The 27,036-nt window shown below is 43.7% G+C and overlaps 1 protein-coding gene and 1 pseudogene across 1 annotated transcript; one reads left to right on the forward strand and one right to left on the reverse strand.

The window, feature by feature from the left end:
• Window positions 1-5,976: 5,976 nt before the first annotated feature.
• LOC113406647 lies at window positions 5,977-10,806 on the forward strand (annotated as a pseudogene).
• A 4,667-nt stretch (window positions 10,807-15,473) lies between these two features.
• Window positions 15,474-16,445, reverse strand: LOC112113016 (olfactory receptor 6B2-like). The gene has a single exon (XM_026652454.1). It carries the CDS (start codon window positions 16,443-16,445, stop codon window positions 15,474-15,476), a length of 972 nt encoding a protein of 323 aa, XP_026508239.1.
• Between the last annotated feature and the right edge of the window lie 10,591 nt (window positions 16,446-27,036).

The following is a 27,036-nucleotide window of genomic DNA, read 5'->3' on the forward strand; positions in this document are numbered from 1 at the left end:
ACTTGCCAGTATCCCTTGGTTAAGTCTAAGGTAGAGATGAACTGGGCATGTCCCAGTTTCTCCAATAGCTCATCTGTGCGTGTCATTGGATAGTTGTCTGGGCGAGTCACAGAATTTAGCTTAGGGAAATATGCTTTTGCTTGGTCTACCCTATCTGGTTTGGGAACTAGAACCACTGGAGATGTCCATACACTCTTAGAGGGGCGGATTACACCCATCTGTAGCATGTCCTGGATCTCCCCTTCTATAGCAGTTTTGGCTTGAGGAGACACCTGGTAAAGTTGGAGTGGTATGCCCCTTCGGTCCATCTCGGGGAGCTGAGAACATCGGCGTGAACCTAGTGCTCAGTTCTTTGATCTGCTCTCACGGCACACATCCAAGGATCATGGAAAGGATCACCTCTTCCACGCCACAGTCACTTTTTCCTTCATAGTAGACACCTGCAGGCCACTCAGTGTCATCTCCTCCCTGGGCTGTAAACTGACAAACCTTTAATTCTCTGGAATATAAGGGCTTTAGAGAATTAACATGGTACACTTTAGGCATTAGGTTTGAGGTGGTGGTTGCTATGAGATAGTTGACAGCTCCCAGGCACTCTTGGACCATGAATGGCCCTTCCCATGATGCTTCCATCTTATGGGCCTGGAGCACCTTCAAGACCATGACCTGGTCCCCTACGTTGAAGGAACACTCACTGGCATGATTATCATAACAGGCCTTTTGTGATTCCTGAGCATCTTTTAGGTTTTCTCTAGCAAGGTATAAAGAGTCTCGGAGGGTGTTTTGTAGGTTGTTGACAAAGTCTAGAATGTTAATTTCTGGAGAAGGCATAAACCCCTCCCATTGCTGCTTCACCAACTGTAATGGTCCCTTAACCTCACGGCCATACACAAGTTCAAATGGTGAAAGCCCTAAATTGGGATGTGGTACAGCCTTGTAGCAAAGAGAAACTGCTGCAACACTAGATCCCAATCATTGGAGTGCTCATTTATGAATTTACGTATCATGGCCCACAAAGTTCCATTAAACTTCTCCACCAGGCCATTTTTTTGATGGTGGTAAGGGGTGGCAACCAAGTGGTTCACCCCATGAGCTTCCCAAAGGGTTTTTATGGTCCCTGCCAGGAAATTAGTTCCCGAATCTGTAAGGATGTTGGAGGGCCAACCTACCCTGGCAAAAATGTGTTAATGCCTGGCACACGCCTTTAGCCCTGGTGTTGCTTAGAACTACTGCTTCTGGCCATCGGGTGGCAAAATCCATGAAAGTCAGTATATACTGCCTTCCTCTGGGTGTCTTTTTCAGAAAAGGACCCAGAATATCCACAGCTACTTGCTGAAATGGAACCTCAATTATGGGTAGTGGCTGGAGAGGGGCTTTTACCTGGTCTTGGGGTTTTCCCACTCTTTGCCACACCTCACAAGACTGGACATAGGTAGAAACATCCTTGCCCATTCCCTCCCAGTGGATGGATTTCCCCAAAGGGCCTTTGGTCCTGTTCACCCCAGCATGGCCACTAGGATGATCATGGGCTCAGCTTAGTTGGAACTACCAACTGTCTCTGAGGATGCTAGTTTTCCTGGTGCCCACCAGCAAGAGTTTCCTTGTATAAAAGTCCTCTTTCTACAACAAACCGTGATCAGTTAGAAGAGCTGAGAGGCAGTGGGTTGCTCCATGCCACCGTCCAAGCTCCCTGGAGGCTTTCATCTGCTTCTTGCTCGGCCTGGATCTGTTCCCTTGGTGCTGGGGACATCAGTTCCTCACTGGATTGTGGACTTGGGCTTGGTCCCACTGGAAGTGATGTAGGTGATGGGGCTGTTCTGTTGACTGTGAACCAGGGCCGCCCAGAGGATTCAGGGGGCCTGGGGCAAAGCAATTTCAGGGGCCACTTCCATAAAAAAAAGTTGCAATACTATAGTAACATGTATTTGGAAATGTAAAAAATAACCAGTGAAATACATTCAAAATTAATTTTTAATAATTTGAAAATACACAAAATACATTATTTAAAAACAGTAAATGCTTTAATGGTATGTATACATTTGCAATTACATAATGCTTCTTATGAGGTCGTTTTTTTACAAATTGTTCTGAACATTAATTATACAGCTTCAAAATTTTTCCTCGCTTTCATTTTGGCAAACTCATTATTAATGTCATCATAATGTATATCTTTGGCCATTTCATATTCTATGTTCAAAGTGAGCAAATGGTTCAGCCTGTCTTCCCCGGTGGGTGAACGCAAACAATTTTCAATCAATGTTAGCTTACTAAATGCACGGTCTCCCAATGCTACCGACACTGGCAACACTGTTAGTAGGCGTAAACAAATAAAAATCTGTGGAAATACATTTTCCAACCCTGTTTTGAAGAGAGCATTAAGAAGTGTAAGTGCAGAGGTTATATGTCCATCGACTCTTAAGTTGGAATCTTCTTTTATTTTGTAAAAGATTCTAAGTTCCTCTTTAAGATCTTCTCTCTGGAGGTCTTTTGGATATGCTGTGGCCAAAGTGTCAACAAAATTTTCTATAGAAGATTCATCCACTTTATCTGGCAGACACAAAATGTGTGAAAATAAATTAGAGACTTCAGCCATTCTTTCGCCAAGACCTTCTAGCTCTGATAGAAGCAAATCCTTTGTCAGGAAGAACACCTCTACTTTGAACTGAATATCAGGAGAGTCAAACGTATAGTCTGCATCCCCTGTGTCATCAAAGAGTCACTTGTTCTTCCGGATCTTTCAGTCACTTTTCATTTTTGGGTCAATGCTGAGGCTTGAAGCGACTTGTTTGGCTTCTTAAAAAAAAAATTGGCCAAGAATCTTTCATTGTTTGAATTTTTTTGACTAAGTTGCTCATGTGTTTAGCTCCCTCTTCCATTGTTATTTTGGCACTTTGTAGGACCTTGTTCTTATCATCAATACACTGAAGCACTTTAAACCATATTGTAGTAAGAAGTACAAATTCAAATGACTTAAGCCACTGAATCAAACAGTCAACATCTACCTGGATTTCGGAAGGTAAACTAAGCTCCTCTTCAATTTTAATTAAACTTTCCAGCACGCCTGTGTGATTTTTGATTTGGGGGTGAACAGCATCAACTCTTGCACTCCACCTAGTTTTAGATACAGAGTGAAGAGATATATTCGTAGTGGTCTGAAAAATTTTCCATCTTGCAGGACTAAGAGCAAATACTTTATAGAGTTTTTGGACATTTCCAAAATATGTTTTTACCTCTACGCTGGTTTCCATAGTGTGGGTGCCACAGAGGTTCAGTGTGTGAGCGCTGCATGGAGAAAAATAGGCTTGGGCATTTTCTTCCAAAATTCTTGTCTTTACTCCCTGAAAATTTCCTGACATGTTAGAGGCATTGTCATATCCCTGCCCTCTGCACCAAGATAGTTCTAAGTCATATTCTTTTAAAAACCTCTTTATCTGTTCTGCTATATCTACACCAGTCTTCTTTTCAAAATCTACTAGTTTAACAAATCTTTCATGCACATTCCATTTTTTTGCATCACATATCTGAGAATAAAAACTAACTTCTCTGTGTGTGAAACATCAGGTGTACCATCAACAACAATGCTGAAATATCGGGCTTTTCTTACCTCTTCAAGAATAGAGTTTAAAACTTTCTCCCCACACAGTTTCAAGAACTCATTCTGACTATGCCAAGACAGATAGTGAGCCTGCATTCTTCGACCAGACTCGCTGCATTGAGCTACCATCTCTAGATGTTGTTTCACCTCAGTATTGTACCTGCCCACAAGCTTCAGTGTTGAAAGAAAAGCCCACAGTCGTCATAATCAACAGTAGAATGGCTACGACGAATTGGCAGATTATTCTTTGCTAGGAAAAGAATTACGTCAACAACGGCAGTTAATATTTTGCACGATTTTTCCTCCTCCTGTTTAATACTATGCTGTAATGCTGCATCAATGCCTCTTTTATCACAGAGTGTCTGAAATAATTCCTTCCATTTAATGTAATTGTTCAAATGTAAAGTGTTTTCTTCATGACTCTTGATTTTCTTGTAAATCATTTTCCAATTATCGGCAATTCCACCTTTGACAAATTTTAAATGATGTAATTGGTTAGTTTGAGTTTCACTTCTGTAGAGACTGCAGGGAAAACAAAATATTGCTGCAGCATCTTTACTCCACACCATCCAATCTCTTTCAATACATTCACCATTACTCAGATGTTTAGAAAAAACTGTTATTGGCAATTTCCTGCCAAAAGAATCACGAGGAAAGTTTTCAGGCTTATGTGGTGGACCCTTCAATACAATAAGATCTCTTTTCTTTATATCTAGGTACTTCCAAGAGGCTGGGTCATTACTGCACAACTCTTCTTTGTCATTCCCATCTACAGCAGGAGGACCAGTCCACTGTACCAGTTTCTCAGTTATAGCAGTGTTACCTCTGTGTTCTCCATTGTCTATCCAAAGAGGCTGGATTTCCTTCTCTTCCTCCGCAACAACCATAACATTGTTTTCTGAATGTGGTAATATTTTGGATTCCTCACACACCTCCTTTTCTTTTTGGCTTACAACACCACTTTCACTTCCCAGCTCTGAAGAGCCTTGAATGTCAGCATCACTCAACTCAGTCAACTGACTTGACTTGGATTGTGCCTGAAGAAATTTGTGAAGAGTTATTTTTCCCTTTTCTTCTTGCGTCTGTCTAGCTTTCTTCTGCTTTCTCTTCTCATATCCTGAAAGATATGTATGTTTCATTTTTCTAACCCCTACGATCATTGACTATGTGATGATACCTGCAAACAAATTAATTCCCTTGGTATCTTTCATTTTATTAGGTAGTGTGACATTGTACTCCATAATGCTTTATGGGAATATGACATAACTAGAATATGATCTACTGAATCTATTTATGCTACATATGCTATGTAACATATCTATATAAAGTTTATGATCTACTGAATCTATTAATCCTATCTGCATGCATGTATCATTTTTGTATTTGAAGTTATAAATATTGGCTGTGTAGTGGCTTGATTTCTAAATTACCTTAGTAGAGTATGTAAACAGTGGATGCTACCTGTAAAAACTGTGAGTCATGCATGGACATGTGACTTGCCCAGGTAAACTCCATCTTGGAGCTGGACTGTGCATAGAAGTGAGGAGGGGGTCTCCACCCACAAGAAAAAGTCTATTTAAATCCCGGGAGACCCCTCCATGGTGGTCTTCAGCTGGCTAAAGAGAGAGCCTCCCTACCACCCAGGATACTTGAAAGAAACTGGAACAAAGGGCAGTGACTGCAAGGGGTGTGAGTGATTGCTGGACCCAGGCTAAAAGGAGATTAGTATGAAAAAGGGAGCATTCTGGAACTGGTGAGGATCTTATCTGTATTCAGTTTGATTAGACATAGATTTGCACATTTTATTTTATTTTGCTTGATGACTTTGTTCTGTCTGTTACTACTTTGAACCACTTAAATCCTACTTTCTGTATTTAATAAAATCACTTATTAATTAACTCAGAGTATGTATTAATACCTGGGGGAGCAAACAACTGTGCATATCTCTCTATCAGTGTTATAGAGGGCGAACAATTTATGAGTTTACCCTGGATAAGCTTTATGCAGGGTAAAAGGGATTTATCTGGGTTTAGCCCCCATTGGGAGTTGGGCATCTGAGTGGTAAAAACAGGAACACTTCTGTTAGCTGCTTTCAGATAAACCTGCAGCTTTGGGGCAAGTAATTCAGACCCTGGGTCTTTGTTGAAGCAGATGGGAGTGTCTGGCTCAGCAAGACAGGGTGCTGGACTCCTGAGCTGGCAGGGAAAGCAGGGGTAGAAGTAGTCCGGGCACATCAAGTGGCAGCTCCCAGGGGTTTTCTGTGATCCAAACCATCACAGATAGTTAATTGAACAATTCCTTATGTACCCCGTGTGGTGCGGAACAATTTGAACTGTGACTCCCTACCCCTTATCCAACCCCCCCGAACCCAGCCCCTTACCATGCCTCTTACCCCCGCCTCTCCCTTCTTCCGGAGCCTCAGCGAGCCGAGTCCAGGTGTGGCCCTGGACAGCCCTGTGGGGCCTGGGGCATTGGCCAAATTGCCCCACTTGCTCCCCCTCCCTTTGGGCAGCCCTGTTTTATTGCAGTGTTAGATAACAATTTTGGGTTAATATCTTAATCTGTATGAGATGGAAACTGATAAGGAGGAGGAAGAAGAAGAGGAAAACAAAGAAGAAGAAAAAGAGGGAGAAAAGGATAAGGAAGTTAGAGAGAAGAAAGATGATGAATTAGAGGGAATGAGGATGCCAGTTGAGGAGCTACTAACTGGTGAGATGTGGCAAAACCAAAAATGATTAAAGGTCTAGAAAACATGACCTCTGAGGGAAGATTGAAAAAAAACCTGGGTTTGTTTAGTCTGGAGAAGAGAAGACTGAGAGGGGACATGATAACAGTTTTCAAGTACGTAAAAGCTTGTTACCAGGAGAGGGAGGAAAATTGTTCTTCTTAACCTCTAGGACAAGAAACAATGGGCTTAAATTACTCAAGGGAGGTTTAGATTGGACATTAGGAAAAACTTCCTAACTGTCAGGGTGGTTAAGCACTGGAATAAATTGCCTAGGGAGGTTGTGGAATCTCCATCATTGAGGATTTTTAAGAACAGGTTAGACAAACACCTGTCAGGAATGGTCTAGATATTACTTAGGGCTGGTCTACAGTGGGGGGGGATCGATTCAAGATACGCAACTTCAGCTACGCTTGGATCGAATTACCTGGGGTCCACATGGCGCGGGATCAATGGTCGCGGCTCCCACGTCGACTGCGCTACCGCCGCTCGCTCTGGTGGAGTTCCGGAGTCAACGGTGAGAGTGTTCGGGGATCGATATATCGCGTCTTAATGAGACGCCGTATATCGATCCCAGATAAATCGATTGCTACCCACCGATACGAAGACATACCCTTAGTCCTGCCATAAGTGCAGGGGACTGGACTAGATGACCTCTCGAAGTCCCTTCCAGTCTTATAATTCTATGATTATAACATTATTTGATCATGAAAGGGTGATCACAAAAGTGTGTCTTGCAGTGTCTCCCAGGACTGAGGTACAAAGGCTCAAGGACGCCTCTCTTAAACCAAACTGCTCAGGTTAAATCAAACAGCTATTGACAGATTCATCCTCTTAGGATTCTCCGATCTCTGCAAGTCTCAGGTGCTGCTCTTTCTGTCTTTTCTCATTATTTACATTGCAATGATCACAGGAAATGTCTTGATTGTGGTAACAGTTCTGTCCCAGCATCGCCTTCATACCCCCATGTACAGGTTCCTCAGCAATTTGTCCTTCCTGGAAATCTGCTACACCACAAATATCGTCCCCAGGATGCTACTTGGTTTCCTGTTGGAGAAGAGTATAATATCATTCCCTGGCTGCATGATACAGTTCTACCTCTTTGGTTCATTGATGTGATTGGAATAACAGAGACTTGGTGGGATAACTCAGGTGACTGGAGTACTGTCATGGACGGATATAAACTGTTCAGGAAGGACAGGCAGGGAAGAAAAGGTGGGGGAGTTGCATTGTATGACTGCTCAGAGTATGACTGCTCAGAGCTCCAGTATGAAACTACAGAAAAACCTGAGAGTCTCTGGATAAAGTTGAGAGGTGTGAGCAACAAGGGGGATGTCGTGGTCGGAGTCTGCTATAGACCACCAGACCAGGGGGATGAGGTGGACAAGGCTTTCTTCCGGCAACTAGCAGAAGTTGCTAGATCGCAGGCCCTGGTTCTCATGGGAGACTTTAATCACCCTGATATCTGCTGGGAGAGCAATACAGCGGTGCACAGACAATCCAGGAAGTTTTTGGAAAGTGTAGGGGACAATTTCCTGGTGCAACTGCTGGAGGAACCAACTAGGGGCAGAGCTTTTCTTGACCTGCTGCTCACAAACAGGGAGGAATTAGTAGGGGAAGCAAAAGTGGATGGGAACCTGGGAGGCAGTGACCATGAGATGGTAGAGTTCAGGATCCTGACACAAGGAAGAAAGGAGAGCAGCAGAATACGAACCCTGGACTTCAGAAAAGCAGACTTTGACTCCCTCAGGGAACAGATGGGCAGGATCCCCTGGGAGAATAACATGAAGGGCAAAGGGGTCCAGGAGAGCTGGCTGTATTTTAAAGAATCCTTATTGCGGTTGCAGGAACAAACCATCCCGATGTGTAGAAAGAACAGAAAATATGGCAGGCGACCAGCTTGGCTAAACAGTGAAATCCTTGCTGATCTTAAATGCAAAAAAGAAGCTTACAAGAAGTGGAAGATTGGACAAATGACCAGGGAGGAGTATAAAAATATTGCTCAGGCATGCAAGAGTGAAATCAGGAAGGCCAAATCACACTTGGAGTTGCAGCTAGCAAGAGATGTTAAGAGTAACAAGAAGAGTTTCTTCAGGTATGTTAGCAACAAGAAGAAAGTCAAGGAAAGTGTGGGCCCCTTACTGAATGAGGGAGGCAACCTAGTGACCGAGGATGTGAAAAAGCTAATGTACTCAATACTTTTTTGCCTCTGTCTTCACAAACAAGGTCAGCTCCCAGACTGCTGCACTGGGCAGCACAGTATGGGGAGAAGGTGACCAGCACTATGTGGAGAAAGAAGTGGTTCGGGACTATTTAGAAAAACTGGACGTGCACAAGTCCATGGGGCCGGATGTGCTGCATCCGAGGGTGCTAAAGGAGTTGGCGGATGAGATTGCAGAGCCATTAGCCATTATTTTTGAAAACTCATGGCGATCGGGGGAGGTCCCAGATGACTGGAAAAAGGCTAATATAGTGCCCATCTTTAAAAAAGGGAAGAAGGAGGATCCGGGGAACTACAGGCCAGTCAGCCTCACCTCAGTCCCTGGAAAAATCATGGAGCAGGTCCTCAAGGAATCAATTATGAAACACTTAGAGGAGAGGAAAGTGATCAGGAACAGTCAGCATGGATTCACCAAGGGGAAGTCGTGCCTGACTAACCTAATTGCCTTCTATGATGAGATAACTGGCTCTGTGGATGAGGGGAAAGCAGTGGATGTGTTATTCCTTGACTTTAGCAAAGCTTTTGATACGGTCTCCCACAGTATTCTTGCCGACAAGTTAAAGAAGTATGGGCTGGATGAATGGACTGTAAGGTGGATAGAAAGCTGGCTAGATCGTCGGGCTCAATGGGTAGTGATCAATGGCTCCATGTCTAGTTGGCAGCCGGTTTCAAGCAGAGTGCCCCAAGGGTCGGTCCTGGGGCCGGTTTTGTTTAATATCTTTATTAATGATCTGGAGGATGGTGTGGACTGCACTCTCAGCAAGTTTGCAGATGACACTAAACTGGGAGGCGTGGTAGATACACTAGAGGGTAGGGATCGGATACAGAGGGACCTAGACAAATTAGAGGATTCGGCCAAAAAAAACCTGATGAGGTTCAACAAGGACAAGTGCAGAGTCCTGCACTTAGGACGGAAGAATCCCATGCACTGCTACAGACTAGGGACCAAATGGCTAGGTAGCAGTTCTGCAGAAAAGGACCTAGGGGTCACAGTGGACGAGAAGCTGGATATGAGTCAACAGTGTGCTCTTGTTGCCAAGAAGGCTAACGGCATTTTGGGCTGTATAAATAGGGGCATTGCCAGCAGATCGAGGAACGTGATCGTTCCCCTTTATTTGACATTGGTGAGGCCTCATCTGGAGTACTGTGTCCAGTTTTGGGCCCCACACTACAAGAAGGATGTGGAAAAATTGGAAAGAGTCCAGCAGAGGGCAACAAAAATGATTAGGGGTCTGGAGCACATGACTTATGAGGAGAGGCTGAGGGAACTGGGATTGTTTAGTCTCCAGAAGAGAAGAATGAGGGGGGATTTGATAGCTGCTTTCAACTACCTGAGGGGGGGTTCCAGAGAGGATGGAGCTCGGCTGTTCTCAGTGGTGGCAGATGACAGAACAAGGAGCAATGGTCTCAAGTTGCAGTGGGAGAGGTCTAGGTTGGATATTAGGAAACACTCTTTCAGTAGGAGGGTGGTGAAGCACTGGAATGCGTTACCTAGGGAGGTGGTGGAGTCTCCTTCCTTGGAGGTTTTTAAGGCCCGGCTTGACAAAGCCCTGGCTGGGATGATTTAGTTGGGAATTGGTCCTGCTTTGAGCAGGGGGTTGGACTAGATGACCTCCTGAGGTCCCTTCCAACCCTGATATTCTATGATTCTATGATTCTATGAACCATGTCGTGCTTGCTCCTTGGTATGATGGCTTATGATCGGTACCTGGCTATATGCTATCCGCTGCACTATGCTGCTGTCATGACTGGCAGGGTCTGCACCCAGTTAGCAGCTGGTTTCTGGGCATGTGGTTTTCTGATACCCACGATAACAGTATCTGTGATGTCCCATCTGATGTTCTGTGGTCCTAATGAAATCAACCATTTCTCGTAAAACTCTCCTGCACGGACTCCTACTCAGTCGAAACCACTGTTAGCATCTTGTCCTCAGTTGTAACCTTGGTCCCATTTCTCTTAATCCTGGTGTCCTACACTCACATCCTCAGGGCCATCCTGTGAATCCCTTCCACCACCGGGAGGCAAAAGGCCTTCTCCACCTTCTCCTCCCACCTCATTGTGGTCACCACTTTCTACGGGACCCTGATTGTCATGTATGTGGCCCCCTCAGCAAACAACTCACCAGCTCTTAACAAGGTCTTCTCCCTGCTGTATACCACAGTGATCCCCATGTTTAATCCCATCATATACAGCCTCAGAAATCAGGAAGTTCGAGAGAGTGTGAAGAAACTCCTAAAGGCAATGGTTTTGAAGGGTGGCAATTGAAGATCACATTATGCAAATAAGAATAGGAGCTTCTATCTATCTAATCTAATCTATCTATCCAATACCCCCTACACCATGGTGTTTGGGGGTGATCATCCTTCTTTTTTAACCCCTTTTGAAATCAGCCACAAACATTGCAATGACCTTGAAAACCCTGACAATTAGGGGAATTGGTGAGTAACCTGTGATGAAGGATTTCTGGAGCTATCTGTAACCCTTGGAAATGAGAGAAACTTTGGGGAAGTTGATTGTAAATTAAGAATGGCCCTGTAACTAAAACAGAGGACTGACAGTTAAGAGATTTTGGCACTGGTCCTGACTCTGCTGGCAGTCACATTTTGCAAGTCACTTCCTTTCTCAGTGCCTCAGTTTCCATAAGTGTAAAATGTGTTGTTATTAATCTCTGTAATGTATAGCTTTAAAATACTTGTGTATTAGACTTTATAGAGAGGACATTTTATTGTTGTTGTCACAGTTTCAGGGTTAAATGCACCATTGGCCCTCTTCCCCCACACCTCCAGCCTTCCTTGAGGGCATCCATTTAAGGTTTTAGGCTTCCCAGTTGCCACTTCTTTAAACTGGGGGAGTTAAAACTTGCAGTCCCCTGCACCTCAGTAGGTCTGACCAATGTCCAGCACCAGTGGTTAACTCTTTCTCCAGAGGCTATAACAGTGTATAGCAGTTGCCAACCCCTTCAAAAAGCAAAATACATTTATTCTTAGAGCAAAAGCATTACAACAGAGAAAACATGTAAGAAACAATAAAAGAATCTATATCAATGGTTCTCTGCCCAGGGCCTGCAGGCCTCATGTGGCCCAATTAGCACACACCTGCAGCCCAGCTGTTTCCTAAAGGCTGCAGGGCTGCACAGGACCGGGTTACTGGCTGCCTGGCTGCCCAATGCTGTGAGGTCTGGGATGTCCGGCTGAGCAGGGTGAGGGTGAGGGGTCACCGGCTGGCCCCACATGGCAGGGTCCGGCAGAGTCCAGGGCTGCTGCCCAGCCAGCGCCGAATGGTGGAGTCCTGGCACTGCTGTCTGGCTGGCACCGCAGAGGATCCTGGGTTGGTGTTGGGGCTGCCAGCCGGCCTCTGGGGTCAGGATCCAGGCTACCGCCCAGCTGCCCTGGCTCCATGTGGCCAAACCCAGTGTTGGGGCTGCCACCGCGCCCTGCACAGAGGGATCCAGGGTGCCTGCACTCCTGGCCCCAGGTTATGGAGGGGTCTCTGGGTGGGAGGCACTGGGCATAGAGGATCTGTGGGGGGACAGAGTTTGGGGACACACTGTGATTCTCAACCTGTGGCCCAGATAACACATTGTGGCCTGCATATGCATCCCACAATGATAAATAGGTTGAGAACCACTAATCTATATCTATGCCAAAAGTTTACCAGAGGTCACCCCCCACGCTCCAGCCTAGACTGTGGTAAGTGTCAGATTTTCAATCCCCACAACTGGTTTTGTCCCCTTCATTACAAGTACAAGTCAGTTTTCAAATCAGGAATCAGACCCCAACTGGACAGTTCCTCTATTTCTTTATGCAGCTAAGGCCTTTGATCTCTGGCCCCTTGGAACAGGTAATCACCAGCCAATTACTCTCTCTTCATCAAGGGCATAGCTGGGATTGTTCATTAACCCACCCCCAGGGATTCCCCAGGAAACCCACTTAGAGCTTATATTGTCCCAAAAGTCCATGCCAGTCTGGCACATTTCAATACAGTCATTTGAACTTCTTGCACTACCCAGGTCCCCCGTTTTTTTACAATTACTACTACTACAATGGAAGTGATGCACCGAGTAACTGCAGATATACTTACTAGCAACTGAAAGCCCATGCTGTCATGAACTGAGGCAGCTGAGTCAAATAATTCACCCTCTGTACAGCCAATGAAATTGCTGCATGAAAATTAGCTGTAGGGGTAACATGGTGGTTGGTTGAAATACCTCCAATATCACAACAGTCTAGGACTCTTGGGCTGAATGTAGCTGAAAAGCACATGCTGTGACACAGGTGTAATTCTGAAAGTCTAAATGGCTGAGCACTTAAAAATTGGGAGATAACAGACCAGAAAACCCACCCCTGGCTCCTTGTCCCAGTCCCATTCTACTTGCCCACTCAGTCCCAGGTCTCCACTGCTTAAGGCTTGTCATCCCAGTCCCAGTCTCCTTGCCCAGACAGTCCAATTCCCTCTTCCTAACTGGATGCGAGGAGGACTGTCTGGCTGGAGTAGTGGGGTGAAGAGCCTGGCTAGGGGGTAGGAGCCCTGTTGGAGGAACTTCCTGGATCGGTGGGGTGAAGGGATGGCTTGACGGGATGGCCAGAGTGGGGGAGAACATCATGGAAGGGGACTGGAAGGGAGGGGCCTGGCTGGGTGGGATTGGCCAAAGTAGGAGACAAGGATCCATGCTGGATTTGCTAGACAAAGCATAAATATACAGGGGCTTGTAAGGATTAGGTTTTAATCAGTGAATGTTGATAAACATTGATTTCATCATACACATACATGCAAAACTGCAGTGAGGAAAATGCCATCAATAATAAAAAATTTCCAGGTAGGCAAAGAAAAATGCTGCTTGAGAACTACTTATGAGTTTGGATATTTCCTTTCCTTTGTAAATTTAGATGTGTGATGTTGACAAGTCTCTGTGTGTTAACAAATACAAAGCTTTAAAATTTTGAAACTTAACATCCATGGTCATAAAGATAATGATATCTCACCCCCCCCCCCAGTCACCACAACAACCCCTCTAATTTCTTACCACCGTGAACATTAAAAATCAATAAACAATAAAGAATGCTTAAAACACATAGTTTTGTGCAAATGAGAACATTTAAAATCAATACAGATTTGAATAAAGCTTAAAAAACAATGTTATCAGTCAGAATGGTTAACAAAAGCCTACATGAAAATAAGATTACAAAAACACTTATATACATATATATGTGTGGGTGTGTGTGTGTGTAAAATAAAATAAAAATACTGTATATATAATACATAAAAATTACAAAATATATATATAAAAAAAGGTTTCAGAGTGGTGGCCTTGTTAGTCTGTATCAGCAAAAACAATGAGGAATCCTTGTGGCACCTTAGAGACTAACAAATTTATTTGGGAATAAGCTTTCATGGGCTAAAACCCACTTCATCAGATGCACGGAGTGGCACCATACAGTAAGGAGGGATAAATACGTAGTATATGAAAAGATGAGAGTTGCCTTACCAAGTGGGGGGTCAGTGCTAACGAGCCAATTCAATTAAGGTGGAGGTGGGCTATTCTCAACAGTTGACAAGAAGGGGTGGAAATCACTTTTGTAGTGCTAATGAGGCCAATGTAAACAAGGTGGCCCATCAACTCCCATTTTTTTTAATAAAAAAAAGGAAAAGTTGAAAATAATAAGGTGTTTGTTGAAAGTCCATGGGATCTGTGCTCCTAAACACATGTCAGGAGCTTTGTATAAAGCTTATACAGGGTAAATTCATAAATTGTTCACCCTCTATAACACTGATAGAGAGATATGCACAGCTGTTTTCTCCCCCAGGAAATAATTACTTGCTCTGGGTGAATTAATAAGTCAGAAGTGATTTTATTAAATATAAAAAGTAGCATTTAAGTGGTTCTAAGTAATATCAAAAAGAACAAAGTAAAGTACCAAGCAAAATAAAACAAAACCACTCAAGTCTAAGCCTAATATATAAAGAAATTAAATGCAGGTAAATCTCACCCTCAGAGATGTTCCAATAAGCTTCTTTTACAGACTAGACTTCCTCCTAGTCTGGATCCAGCAATCACTCACACCCCTGTAGTTACTGTCCTTTGTTCCAGTTTCTTTCAGGGATCTCTTTGGGGTGGAGAGGCTATCTCTTGAGCCAACTGAAGACAAAATGGAGGGGTTTCCCAGGGCCTTATATAGTCTCTCTTCTGGGGTGGAAAGCCCTTGTCTTCTCCTATGCAGAATCACAGCTATGAGATGGAGTTTTGGAGTCCCCTGGGCAAGTCACATGTCCATGCATGACTCAGTTCTTTACAGGCCGATGCCATTGTCCACATGCTAGTAAGAATGTTCCCAGGAAAGCACAGATGTGGATTGGCATCTTTCAATGTTCATTCTTACTTAAGTACTACTAATTACTTGAATAACTCCTTCACACTATGCTGGCCAAATCTGTTTTATGTTATTCCTACAGCAAACATTTTAAATATAAGCATAGAGCCAATGCTCATAACTTCAGATATAAAAATGAATACAAATAGAATGAATACATTCAATAGAACATAACCTTTGAAAAGATATGTTACATGACGTATGTAGCAGAAAACATATTCCAGTTATGTCATATTAACATTCATAAGCATATTTCTATAAAGGATTATGGGGTGCAACGTCACAACACTATTCAGACAAAACATTAACAACATCCCCACTTGTTACAGGTGTCAAATAACTATTAAAGGAACAGGGCAGTATTATAGAGGAGGAAACTGAGTCATAGAGAGGTTATGTGAAATACCAAAGGTCACACAGTGAGTCACTGACAGATCTAAGAACTGAACCCGTATTTCCTACACTCCCAGCCAACTACTGTGTTATAACCAACAGAAATATTGTTTGCCTTCATGGAGTTAAATGACTAATTAAGAATAAAGGACACAAGCCCATTTCAGGCAGTCACATCTTCCCACTCTTTTCTTTCCAACAAGAAGCAAATTTTCTACCTACCTGCCTCTTCAGGGCTTCACGTACTTCCCTGTTTCTCAGACTATATATGAGGGGATTCACCATGGGGGTCACCATGGTATAGAAGATGGAGAAGACTTTATTCAGATCTAGGGAGTGGTCAGCGGCTGGTACCACGTACATAACAATCAGAGTCCCATAGAATGAGGTGACTACTATAAGGTGAGATGAGCAAGTGGAAATGGCCTTTTGTGACCCAGCGGTGGAAGGGCGGTTGAGGATGGCAGATAGGATATAAATATAGGACACCACCGTTAACAAAAAGGGGACCAGTGTCAGAGTGGAAGACAAGAAGAAGGAGACCTTTTTGAAGAGGTAAGTATCTGAGCAGGCCAGTTTCAGGAGCGGGGAGAAATCACAGAAGAAATGATCTATTTCATTGGGGCTGCAGAATGTTAAGCTCGACATGAACAGAATGGTCACTAAGGTGATCACAAAGCCACTGATCCAGGAGGCAGCTGCCAGGCAAAGGCACATGCCCCTGTTCATAACAGCTGCATAGCGGAGTGGATTGCATATGGCTAGATACCGGTCGTATGACATCATGGACAGGAGGAGACACTCGGTGCCACCCAAGGAACTGAACAGATAAAACTGGGCCATACAGCCACTGAAAGAGATCGATTTTGCCTCAGTGAGGAAGCTGGCTAACATACAGGGGAATATGTTGGTTGTGTAGCAGATCTCCAGGAAGGAGAGGTTACCCAGGAAAAAGTACATGGGGGTATGAAGGCTCCGCTCAGCAGACACTGTGATGAGCAGGAGGGTGTTTCCTGCCAGGGCTACGAGGTAGAAAAGTAAAAACAACACAAAGAGTAGGATCTGTACTTCACAGCTCTCTGAAAATCCCAGCAGTATGAACTCCGTGACCGACGTTTCATTCCATAGGAGGAGCTTTGCCATATAGGATTTAGCTGGAGAAAAGTGACATGAGAATGCAAGTAAGTATTATGGAGACAAATCTGAAGTTCTTACTCTGTGTTTACTCATTCCTCAGTAAGGGCTAGATTATGACCTGACTCGTTTGGTGAAATTCACCCCTGTGCACTGGGGCCAGCACAAGAACTATTCTACACTTCGGCCCCAAGTGCACTTTGATACAGTTCATCCCCATCTGTTGTCCAGTGGGGGCACTGTCTCTATGGCTCCTGGCTCCTCAACCATCATCTCTCTTGGGCAGAGACTCGTGTCTCCCTCCCTCCTGACCCCCAGCATATTTCCAGTCTTCACAGTTCCCTGACTGTTCTGTGAATGTCCCAGCAAGACCATCTGCCTCACCAGGCCTGCTTTGCCTTCGTTCTTCAGAAGCTATAAACAGTATAATTGCTCACTGTTCAATTACCACACCGCCCTTTCTAGGCAAGCACATTGATTCTGAAGGTGAGATCATTACAGAGAAAACACTAAGAACATAAGAACGGCCATACTGGGTAAGACCAAAGGTCCATCTAGTCCAATATCCCATCTTCCTACAGTGGCCAATGCTAGGTGCTTCAGAGGGAATGAACAGAACAGGTAATCATCAAGTGATCCATCCCCTGTCACCCATTCACAGGTCTGGCAAACACAGGCTAGGGACACCATCCCTGCCCATCCTGATTAATAGCCATTGATGGACCTATCCTCCATGAACTTATCTACTTCTTTTTTGAACCCATAAAAGAAGCTACAAACCTGCTAATGACCTCACTAGTGACCACCCCAACTCCAACCAGGGCTCTGGCCAGTCCTTCAAATACCACTAAGGGTATTTTTTGTGCTTACAAATTCATAACTGCCTTGGTTCAGAACAAGTACACCATGCATCTATGACTCACTTCTTTATACAGTTTCAGTCTTTGACCTGCCCTCATTTAAGAGCTGATCTATAGACAAAGGGTCACCTTTTCCCTCAGCGTGGGGGTTACATTAGCATACACCTCTGCTTAGAGACTTCCTGGGGAACCCATTTAACTTTAAAAGTTCACGTTGTTCCAAATAGTTCTTTGAAGCTCATAATCCTTCCCAAGGTTTTCATTAGTCAGGTCTCCTCCTTAGAGACATTACATTCATCCCACAATAATACATAAACATTTGCATTTTTAATACAATGAACTCCTAAAATTACTTAGTTCAATAGGGTTTAATGTAATTCAGTAAGGTCTGCCCAGGATATTGCAGGAAATTTCCATGTATGTCACACATTTATGCTCCATTTAAATTGCACTTGGGACTTTTGTAGCGCATAGGCTTTTTGCTGGACAATCTGCACATCCATTTCATGCAATCATTTCATCCACTGAGTGATATTCTACCTCGTGACTAGTCCCAAGTGCTATTCAAAATGACAAAGGATGGCTTTCTTGAAAAGCCACTCCCAGAGCTCAAAGATCAGAGCCTGAAACCATTACTCCATTTTTTCCCCTGGTTTATACAGCCAAATTCCCACTGAAGTAATCATGAGTTTGCTTGAGCTAGGATTTTAGGAATGGCCCATTATTTATGCAACCTTCATCCACTTTGGAAATCACAGTGTGGGGCCCTGGGTTTTAGAGATGTTGATACCAATTATTTCAGTTGCAGTCATGAACTCTTACTAGAGCTGGTTGACATTTTCTGAATTTCAATTTTTTGGACAAAAAAAAAGAGGATGAAATGTTTCCCAGACTTTTCATGGTAAATTTCCCCCCTTTTGGCAGCAGCTGTAGTACTGATCCCTTCTGAAAACTGGCCTCTAGATCCCGTCATCTAGAAATAGACATCACTTATCAGAATCAAGAAAAATTAACAAATGTCAATAGATTAACTTCCCGTCATACCTGGCCAGATCCTTATCCAATTTAAATCCACTAACGCCAGTAGAGGTAATTCATTTTTACACCAGTGCAAATGAGATCAGAATCTGGCCTGTGTTTTCTTTGTAGAAATGCACTATATAGGCCCTGATCAGATTCACATGTTCAGTAATTATTCGGGACAGTTATCAATCACCTTTCCTTCCTGATGTTTTCCTCTTCTTTCCATAAGAATTGCAGATAGAAGGAGAGAATGAAGGGGATGGATTTAAACCTCTTGTCTTCAAGTATCACTCTGTCTGGTAGACAACAAATGAAAAAGTAACCTCTCCTTCTACCTAACAATGTGATATTTATAGCAGACAGCAAGATCTCCTTTAATGCTCTTGAGAGGCATAAGAATTACTGAGCTGGAGAGCTAATAATTTTGTTTTGAAGATTGAGTAAACAGCAATTTTAATTACAATTGTAACCTCAGATGAAGCAGTATTGCAATAGCCAATCCATTATGGGAGGTCTCTAGTGGATGCAGAGAGTGGTCTGCAGCATGAAATCCTCACTGAAACATGCCAACCCCACTGTATTCCTGCTGTACTAGTGAAAAACACTTATGCATGCCATTAGCTTAACACATGAGTAATCCCATTGAATTTAGGCATAAAATGCCCCACATGCAAAAGAGTGAGTAGAAAGGCCTATCGAGTGCGTAACCCACTGCCTGCTTGGTGTGGCATTCTGTTCCCGTCTAGTAGCACCTAGACCAGCTAGAGATTATAGAGTTTACAATAACCTGAGCTAACAGGTACACGGCTTTTAGCTCCTGCAGTAGAGGCTCATGCACTAAGCTTTAGAGGTCCCAGGTTCGATCCCACCTGCTGATGACCTTGATCTGTTGGTGTTACAAGTGCAAGGCTGTTCTTGTGTTTAATGTATTGTATGAAAATACGTGAGCTATCAACTCAATTCTCGCACATGCTTCAGACTGTGGGGCCCTGGAGGGGAAATCAACCTGTGTTGACTGCACAGTCCCCATTAGAAATTAAAAGCAGTTGAGCCCCATATGTGACCTTGAAAAATCCCACCCTCTGTAATATGGGGACAGATTTATTGTAGGGTTATGTTTATAAATACAAAGTGGTCATGCAGACCCTCGCATAACAAAGTGGGGCTCTTTACCTCAGCCTAGGAGCTAGACCATGTACAGCTGTTTACCAGTCTGCTACTGCTTCCGAGCAGGCACGGCTGGTACTTTAGTTCAATCAGTAGACACACATGTTTTTTGATCCAGAGGTCTTATGATCAGTTCCCCAAGATGACTCAGACAAGGGTGCCCTAACACTAGGTTAAGAGGAGCTGTAGAAGTAGATAGGTTGAAAGTTACATCATGTTTACAGAATGTTACTTCCAGCTGGGGCAGACATACCCCCACTCGTTTTGACTGAGGAAGCACAGTATGGTAGCAGTGTAGCAACAGTGGTGGGGGCAACAGGGTGGGTTGCCTGTCCTGAGGACATCACTAGGGTCTCGGTGGGATTCTGCTGGTCTGTGCTGCCAAAGCTGCCCTTCTCTTTTTAGCCAGCTTGCTTGCTCAAAGCTAGTGCAGGTATGTCTAACCCAGCTGCCGTGTAGACATTTCCATAGGTAGAAGTGGAACTTGTAAGGATGCCTATCAAAGAGTATTAGGGAAAATACAGTCTAAGAAAGCAAGAAAAACATGGAGTGATGGAAGATCACAAAAAGGATGTTGGACATATTTGGTGATTTTTTTCCATTTTATTAAATTTGCTATTGTGATATTCCTATCCCCTCACATGCACGTGGGTCCATCCCCGCAGCTTAATTATATTTGCCTTGTGTCAAATATCAGAGACCCTTTCACTCTATCACCTGTCTCTGCCCATTTTCAGCTAGCGCCACCCTCCTCAGCCTCAGACTGACATTTACCCAGGTCAGAGGCCACAAACAAGGACAAATCAGGCCTGAAGCTGAGCTATTCTAAGAAGACAAAGTGAGTTAGGAACCCAATTCCCATTGTTGAGCACCTAACTCCCTTAAACTTTTGGGCACCTAACTCACTAGGGAGCTTTTGAAAACCCTAACCTACAGCAGGCTTTAAAGGCTTTGTGCTGGTTTCACTGAATTTTCCCTCAATGCATACAGTGATTACCACCCATCATCATTAGCACCTCATTGCTGGCAACGATCATGACCAGAGTGGGTTGGAAATTGTAAAGACTTTCATGACATTTTTTTTTCACATTTTATATTGAAAAATATTATCTAAAATATTCCTGTTAGAAAATTTTCATTTCTCTGAGTTTTCTGGGTTTATTCTTGTTTGGATGGTTGGTTTTCCCTCCCCATCCCCTCCTGTCCCTTTCTCTTGTCTCATCTTCCTCCTTTCATGCCCCGCCGCCCCCACATTTCCCCTTTTTTTACATTTTCCATTTTGCCACTGAGAAAGGGGAGTGGGGAAAGAGAGGGGAAAGGGGGGAAATAAAAAGAAAGAAGAGAATTAAAAAAATAGTTTTCAATTTAATTGAATAATATCCTAATCAATTGGTTACAAAGTGATCAAAGACACAAACCCCTGGGTCTTTGGACAATGGAAAAATCGGTCAGGTTCTTAAAAGAAGGATTTTATTAAAAAGAAAAGGTAAAAATTATCTCTGTAAAATCAGGATGGAACATAACTTTACAAGGTAATCAGATTCAAAGAGCTCAGAGGAACCCCCTCTAGCCTTAGTTTCAAAGTTACAACAAAACAGGGATAAACCTCCCTCTAGCAAAGGTAAAATTCACAAGTTGAGAAAACAAAGATAAACTAATACACCTTGCCTGGCTGTTACTTACAAGTTTGAAATATGAGAGACTTGTTCAGAAAGATTTGGAGAACATGGATTGATGTCTGGTCTCTCTTAGTCCCAAGAGCGAACACCACCAAAACAAAGAGCACAAACAAAATCCTTCCCCTGCCCCCTCCCCCCAAGAGTTGAAAGTACCTTGTCCCCTTATTTGTCTTAACCCTTTACAGGTAAAAGGATTTTGGTGCCTCTGGCCAGGAGGGATTTTATAGTATTGTATACAGGAGGGTTGTTACCCTTCCCTTTATAGTTATAACAGGCTTGTTTGCCTGCACATCTACCAATGTGATATAGGCCAGCAGGTGCCAGCAATGCCCCTCTGCCATGTACATTGGCCAAACCAGATAGTCTCTACACAAAAGAATAAATGGACACAAATCACACGTGAAGAATTATAACATTCAAAAACCAGTCGGAGAACACTTCAACCTCCCTGGACACTCAGTTACAGACCTAAAAGTGGCAATTCTTCAACAAAAAAAGTAAAAAACAGACTCCAATGAGAAACTGCAGAACTGAAATTAATTTGAAAACTGGACACCATCAAATTAGGCCTGAATAAAGACTGGGAGTGCATGAGTCACTGTTACTCATACCTTCTTGTCAACTGTTTAAATGGGCCACCCTGATTACACTGGCCTCATTACCACTACAAAAGTGATTTTTAACTCCCTTGGTATTTTACTGTTAAGAGTAGGCCACTTCCACCTTAATTGAATTGTCTTGTTAGCACTGACCCCCCACTTAGTAAGGCAACTCCCATCTTTTCATGTACTGTGTATTTATATCTGCCTACTGTATTTTCCACTCCATGCCTCTGATGAAGTGGGTTTTAGCCCACAAAAGCTTAGACCCAAATACATTTGATAGATCATACACTCCATTTCATGTCACCCTCTATAAATGAACTCATGAAAGCCACAGAGTTCCTGGCAGCTTTTTTCAGGGCCTCCATGACCTCTTTGTTTCTCAGGCTGTAGATGAGGGGGTTGGCCAGGGGAGTCAGGATAGTGTAGAAGACAGAGAACACTTTGTTAAGTTCTCGCAGCATCTTGGTTTTTGGTAAAATATACACAATGATCAATGTGCCATAGAAAGTAGTCACCACAATAAGGTGAGAAGAGCAGGTGGAAAATGCCTTTTGCCTCCCAGTGCTAGAAGAGATTCTCAGGATGGCAGTTATTATACAAACGTAGGATGTCAGGGTTAATAGAAATGGTGGTAAAGTGAATAGGAAGGAGCCCAAGAAGGTCACAAGTTCCATCTGGTGGGTGACACTACAGGACAGTTTTATCCCTGGAGTGAGATCACAAAAGAAATGGTCCATTTCTTTGGGGCCACAGAAAGTTAACTGTGACATTAAAAATATTATTATGGTAACAACCAAAAATGCACTTAGCCAAGACCCAGTTGCTAGGTGGAGGCAGAACCTGTCATTCATATGGGTTGAATAATGCTGTTGTTTTACATATCGCTAAATACCGATCATAAGACATTGCAGCTAGCAGGTAACATTCTGTACCTACTAGAGAACCAAAGAAATATAATTGCACCAAGCAGCCACTAACAGAAATGGTTCTGTCCCCAGTCAGGAGACTGGCCAGCATCCTGGGCAGGATGGTGGAGGTGTAGCAGGTCTCCAAGCAGGACAAGTTCCCCAGGAAGAAGTACATGGAGGTGTGAAGGTGCTGATCAGCCGCAACTAGCACAATGATGAGGATGTTCCCAGCCAAGGTCACAATGTAGATCACTAGCAACAACAGGAAGAGAAGGATCTGCAATGCGGGGAGATCCCCGGATCCCAGGAGGATGAATTCTGTTATGGTCGTTTGATTTCTCCACTCTGTGTTTGCCATTGTCATATCTAGGGAACACAAACAAATCCAAAAATACAACTTGAAGAGAATAAACCTAAATTCCAGAAATGTTCAAAACTCATCATTCCCTGCTATTTACCTTTCCAACAATTGGATCAAAACCCCAGACCATGGTATTCATTTGCCTGGTATCTCTCATTTTGAAACGAATCATGCATATTCTGCCATCCAAACTCCACCAGTAAAAGATCAAATAATGGCTCAGGCTACCCAACTTACAGGTGGTTGGGAAATTGCTTTTTTTGTTTGTTTCTTTCTTTTTTTCCTGGAAAAAAAAAGATGATAAAGAAAAAAAAAGTTTTAGTCCACAGTTTTTGCTCATTGTTTTCAGTGTTTGGGGTTTGGTTCGTCAAAAGAAAATAAAAACAGAAAATTTAGCAGAATATGGAAATTTTCACAAAATATTCCATTTAATTTAAAAAGCCATTTTGCTTCAAAAGATGAACCTCAGTGAAAAAGTTTTCACTAGCAGTATTCAGAGACCGAAGTGTTGTCATAACAGTTTTGATTATTTGCTCACCTTCTGTCATGCGCTAAATATAGGAGCAGAAAAAAGCTTCCCTTCAGTGAAGAGTCCACTGCTGATGATGTTCATTATTTGATATTTTTGGGGATTCCCTTATTGCTCTTTAGTGTTTTTCACTCTTGTAGGTGCTGTGATATGATTGTGATTGGTGTGGGATATTTACCTGAATAGAAGTGACAAGGACAACACCAACATCTGTGTAATGCCATTGTCAGGGATCTAGTCACGCTCCCCATGTGGGACACATGTCAGAATGCTGTCAGGGGTTACAAATGCTGAATCACATATGCTCTAAAATGTCAAGTTTCCCGAATCCCCTCCTAAAAATGAATATTTCCAGGGATTTTCTCCTTTACCTGAGTATAAATTATAAAAGGAGTGATTTTGGAAATATAAAATTTGTTTTTATGACATGCTTATTACACACTATTTATTATTAATTATTATTTATCATTTGTGGCAAATTGCCGGGACTATTATGATGGGTCCCACGCTTTCTCCTCTTGTAGGGGGTTCAGGGTGCCGTTTTTGCCCCTGAACTAGGGTATCAACTGTCCCACTAGTGTCCCAGAAAAGGGGAGTGAAGAGGGAGGGACCCGAGCCCGCCCTCTACTCCGGGTCCCAGCACAGGGGCCCTAGGGATAGCGGCGAACCACTTGAACTAGCGATTCCTTCCCCTGGGTTACTTTCCTCTCTGGCCCTTCAGCTTGTGGGGCTTTGTCAAGGCTGTATCCCCACTTTGAACTTTAGGGTACAAATGTAGGGGCCTGCATGAAAACCTCTAAGCTTAACTACCAGCTTAGCTTTGGTCCCGCTGCCACCATCTCAAGAATCCCTTCCCTGGGAAGCCTTGAGAAACCTTTCACCAATTCCCTGGTGAACACAGATCCAAACCCCCTTGGATCTTAAAACAAGGAGAAATTAACCGTCCCCCCTCCTTCCTCCCACCAACTCCTGGTGAATACAGATCCAAACCCCCTTGGATCTTAACACAAGGAGAAATCAATCTGGTTCTTAAAAAAGAAGGCTTTTAATTAAAGAAAAAGGTAAAAATCATCTCTGTAAAATCAGTATGGAAAATACTTTACAGGGTAATCAAACTAAAGAGCTCAGAGGACCCCCCTCTGTCTTAGGTTCAAAGTACAGCAAAACAAAGATAAACACTCTGGTAAAAGGTACATTTACAAGTTGAGAAAACAAAGTAAATCTAAGACGCCTTGCCTGTCTTTTTACTTACAAGTTTGAAATAGGAGAGACTTGTTTAGAAAGATGGGGAGAACCTGGATTGATGTCTGGTCCCTCTCAGTCCCAAGAGCGAACCACCCCTTCAAACAAAGAGCACACACAAAAGCCGTTCCCCCCCCAAGATTTGAAAGTATCTTGCCCCCTTATTGGTCCTTTGGGTCAGGTGTCAGCCAGGTTACCCGAGCTTCTTAACCCTTTACAGGTAAAAGGATTTGGAGTCTCTGGCCAGGAGGAATTCCATAGCACAGTACACAGGAGAGCTGTTTCCCTTCCCTTTATAGTTATGACACTCCCCCCAAATCACAGATAGTGTTGGACGTTCGGTTCCACACTGGCTGTGATTTCTTCCTGGAGTTCTAGGAGAAAACAGAGTTAATAAGACACATGTACCTTTAGACATACTACTGATTATATAAAAACTAACAATATGTTTTATTCCAAGAACAATTGTTAACCAGTTAACTCTGGGAAACTTTCCCTGGAGAGTGCATCAGCCACTTTGTTAGAAGCTCCCAAAATGTGTTGTATTTCAAAATCAAAATCTTGGAGAGCTAAACTCCATCGAAGAAGTTTTTTGTTATTTCCCTTGGCGGTATGAAGCCACTGTAGCGCAGCATGGTCTGTTTGTAGTTGGAAACGCCGTCCCCAAACATATGGGCGTAGCTTTTCCAGCGCGTACACAATGGCGTAGCATTCCTTTTCGCTGATTGACCAGTGGCTTTCCCTCTCAGACAGTTTCTTGCTGAGAAACACGACAGGATGGAATTCTTGATCCGGTCCTTCCTGCATTAAAACTGCTCCCACGCCTCGCTCGGAAGCATCTGTGGTTACAAGGAACGGTTTGTCAAAGTCTGGGGCCCTTAGCACAGGGTCAGACATGAGTGTTGCCTTGAGCTGGTTAAATGCCTTTTGACACTTATCAGTCCACTGAACTGCATTTGGCTGTTTCTTTCTGGTTAGGTCTGTCAGCGGGGCGGCGATTTGGCTGTAGTGTGGTACAAATCGCCTATAATATCCGGCCAAGTCAAAGAAGGATTGGACCTGTTTCTTTGACTTTGGAACCGGCCACTTTTGGATAGCATCCACTTTGGCCTGTAGGGGATTTATAGTTCCTTGACCCACCTGGTGCCCCAGGTACGTCACTCTGTTTTGGCCTATTTGACACTTTTTAGCCTTAACAGTTAGTCCTGCCTGTCAGATGCGCTCGAAGACTTTTTCCAGGTGCTCCAGGTGTTCTGTCCATGAATCAGAAAAAATGGCCACATCATCGAGGTAAGCAACTGCAGATTCTCCCAATCCCGCTAAGAGACCATCTACAAGTCTTTGGAAGGTGGCAGGTGCATTTCGCAACCCGAAAGGGAGTACATTGAATTCATACACCCCTGCCTGGGTGACGAAGGCTGACCTTTCCTTAGCGGGTTCATCTAGTGGTACTTGCCAGTACCCTTTGGTTAAATCTAAAGTAGAGATGAATTGGGCATGTCCCAATTTTTCCAATAGCTCATCTGTGCGTGGCATTGGATAGTTGTCAGGACGAGTTACAGCATTTAGCTTACGGTAGTCCACGCAAAAGCGTATTTCCCCATCTGGTTTGGGAACTAGAACCACTGGAGATGCCCATGCACTGGTAGAGGGGAGGATTATACCCATCTGTAGCATGTCCTGGATCTCCCTTTGTATAGCAGTTTGGGCATGAGGTGACTCCCGGTAGGGTGGGGTTCTAATTGGGTGAGCATTACCTGTGTCAATGGAGTGGTATGCCCGTTCGGTCCGTCCTGGAGTGGCTGAGAAAATTGGTGCAAAGCTTGTGCACAGCTCCTTGATCTGCTGTCGCTGCAGATGTCCCAGGGTCGCGGAGAGGTTCACCTCTTCCACGCCACCATTCCTTTTTCCTTCGTAGTAGACACCTGCAGGCCACTCCGCGTCATCTGTTTCCTGGGCTGTAAACTGGCAAACGTTTAATTCTCTGGAATAAAAGGGCTTAAGAGAATTAACATGGTATACCTTAGGCTTTATGTTGGAGGTGGGGGAGGCTATGAGATAGTTAACAGCTCCTAGGCGCTCCTGGACCGTGAATGGTCCTTCCCATGACGCTTCCATTTTATGGGCCTGGAGCGCCTTTAAGACCATGACTTGGTCTCCTACTTTGAAGGACCGTTCTCTGGAATGTTTATCATACCAGGCCTTTTGCTCTTCCTGAGCATCCTT

The sequence above is a fragment of the Terrapene carolina genome, unplaced genomic scaffold, assembly GCF_002925995.2.
Source record: "Terrapene carolina triunguis isolate 2854851 unplaced genomic scaffold, T_m_triunguis-2.0 Scaffold114, whole genome shotgun sequence".
NCBI lineage: Eukaryota > Metazoa > Chordata > Testudines > Emydidae > Terrapene > Terrapene triunguis.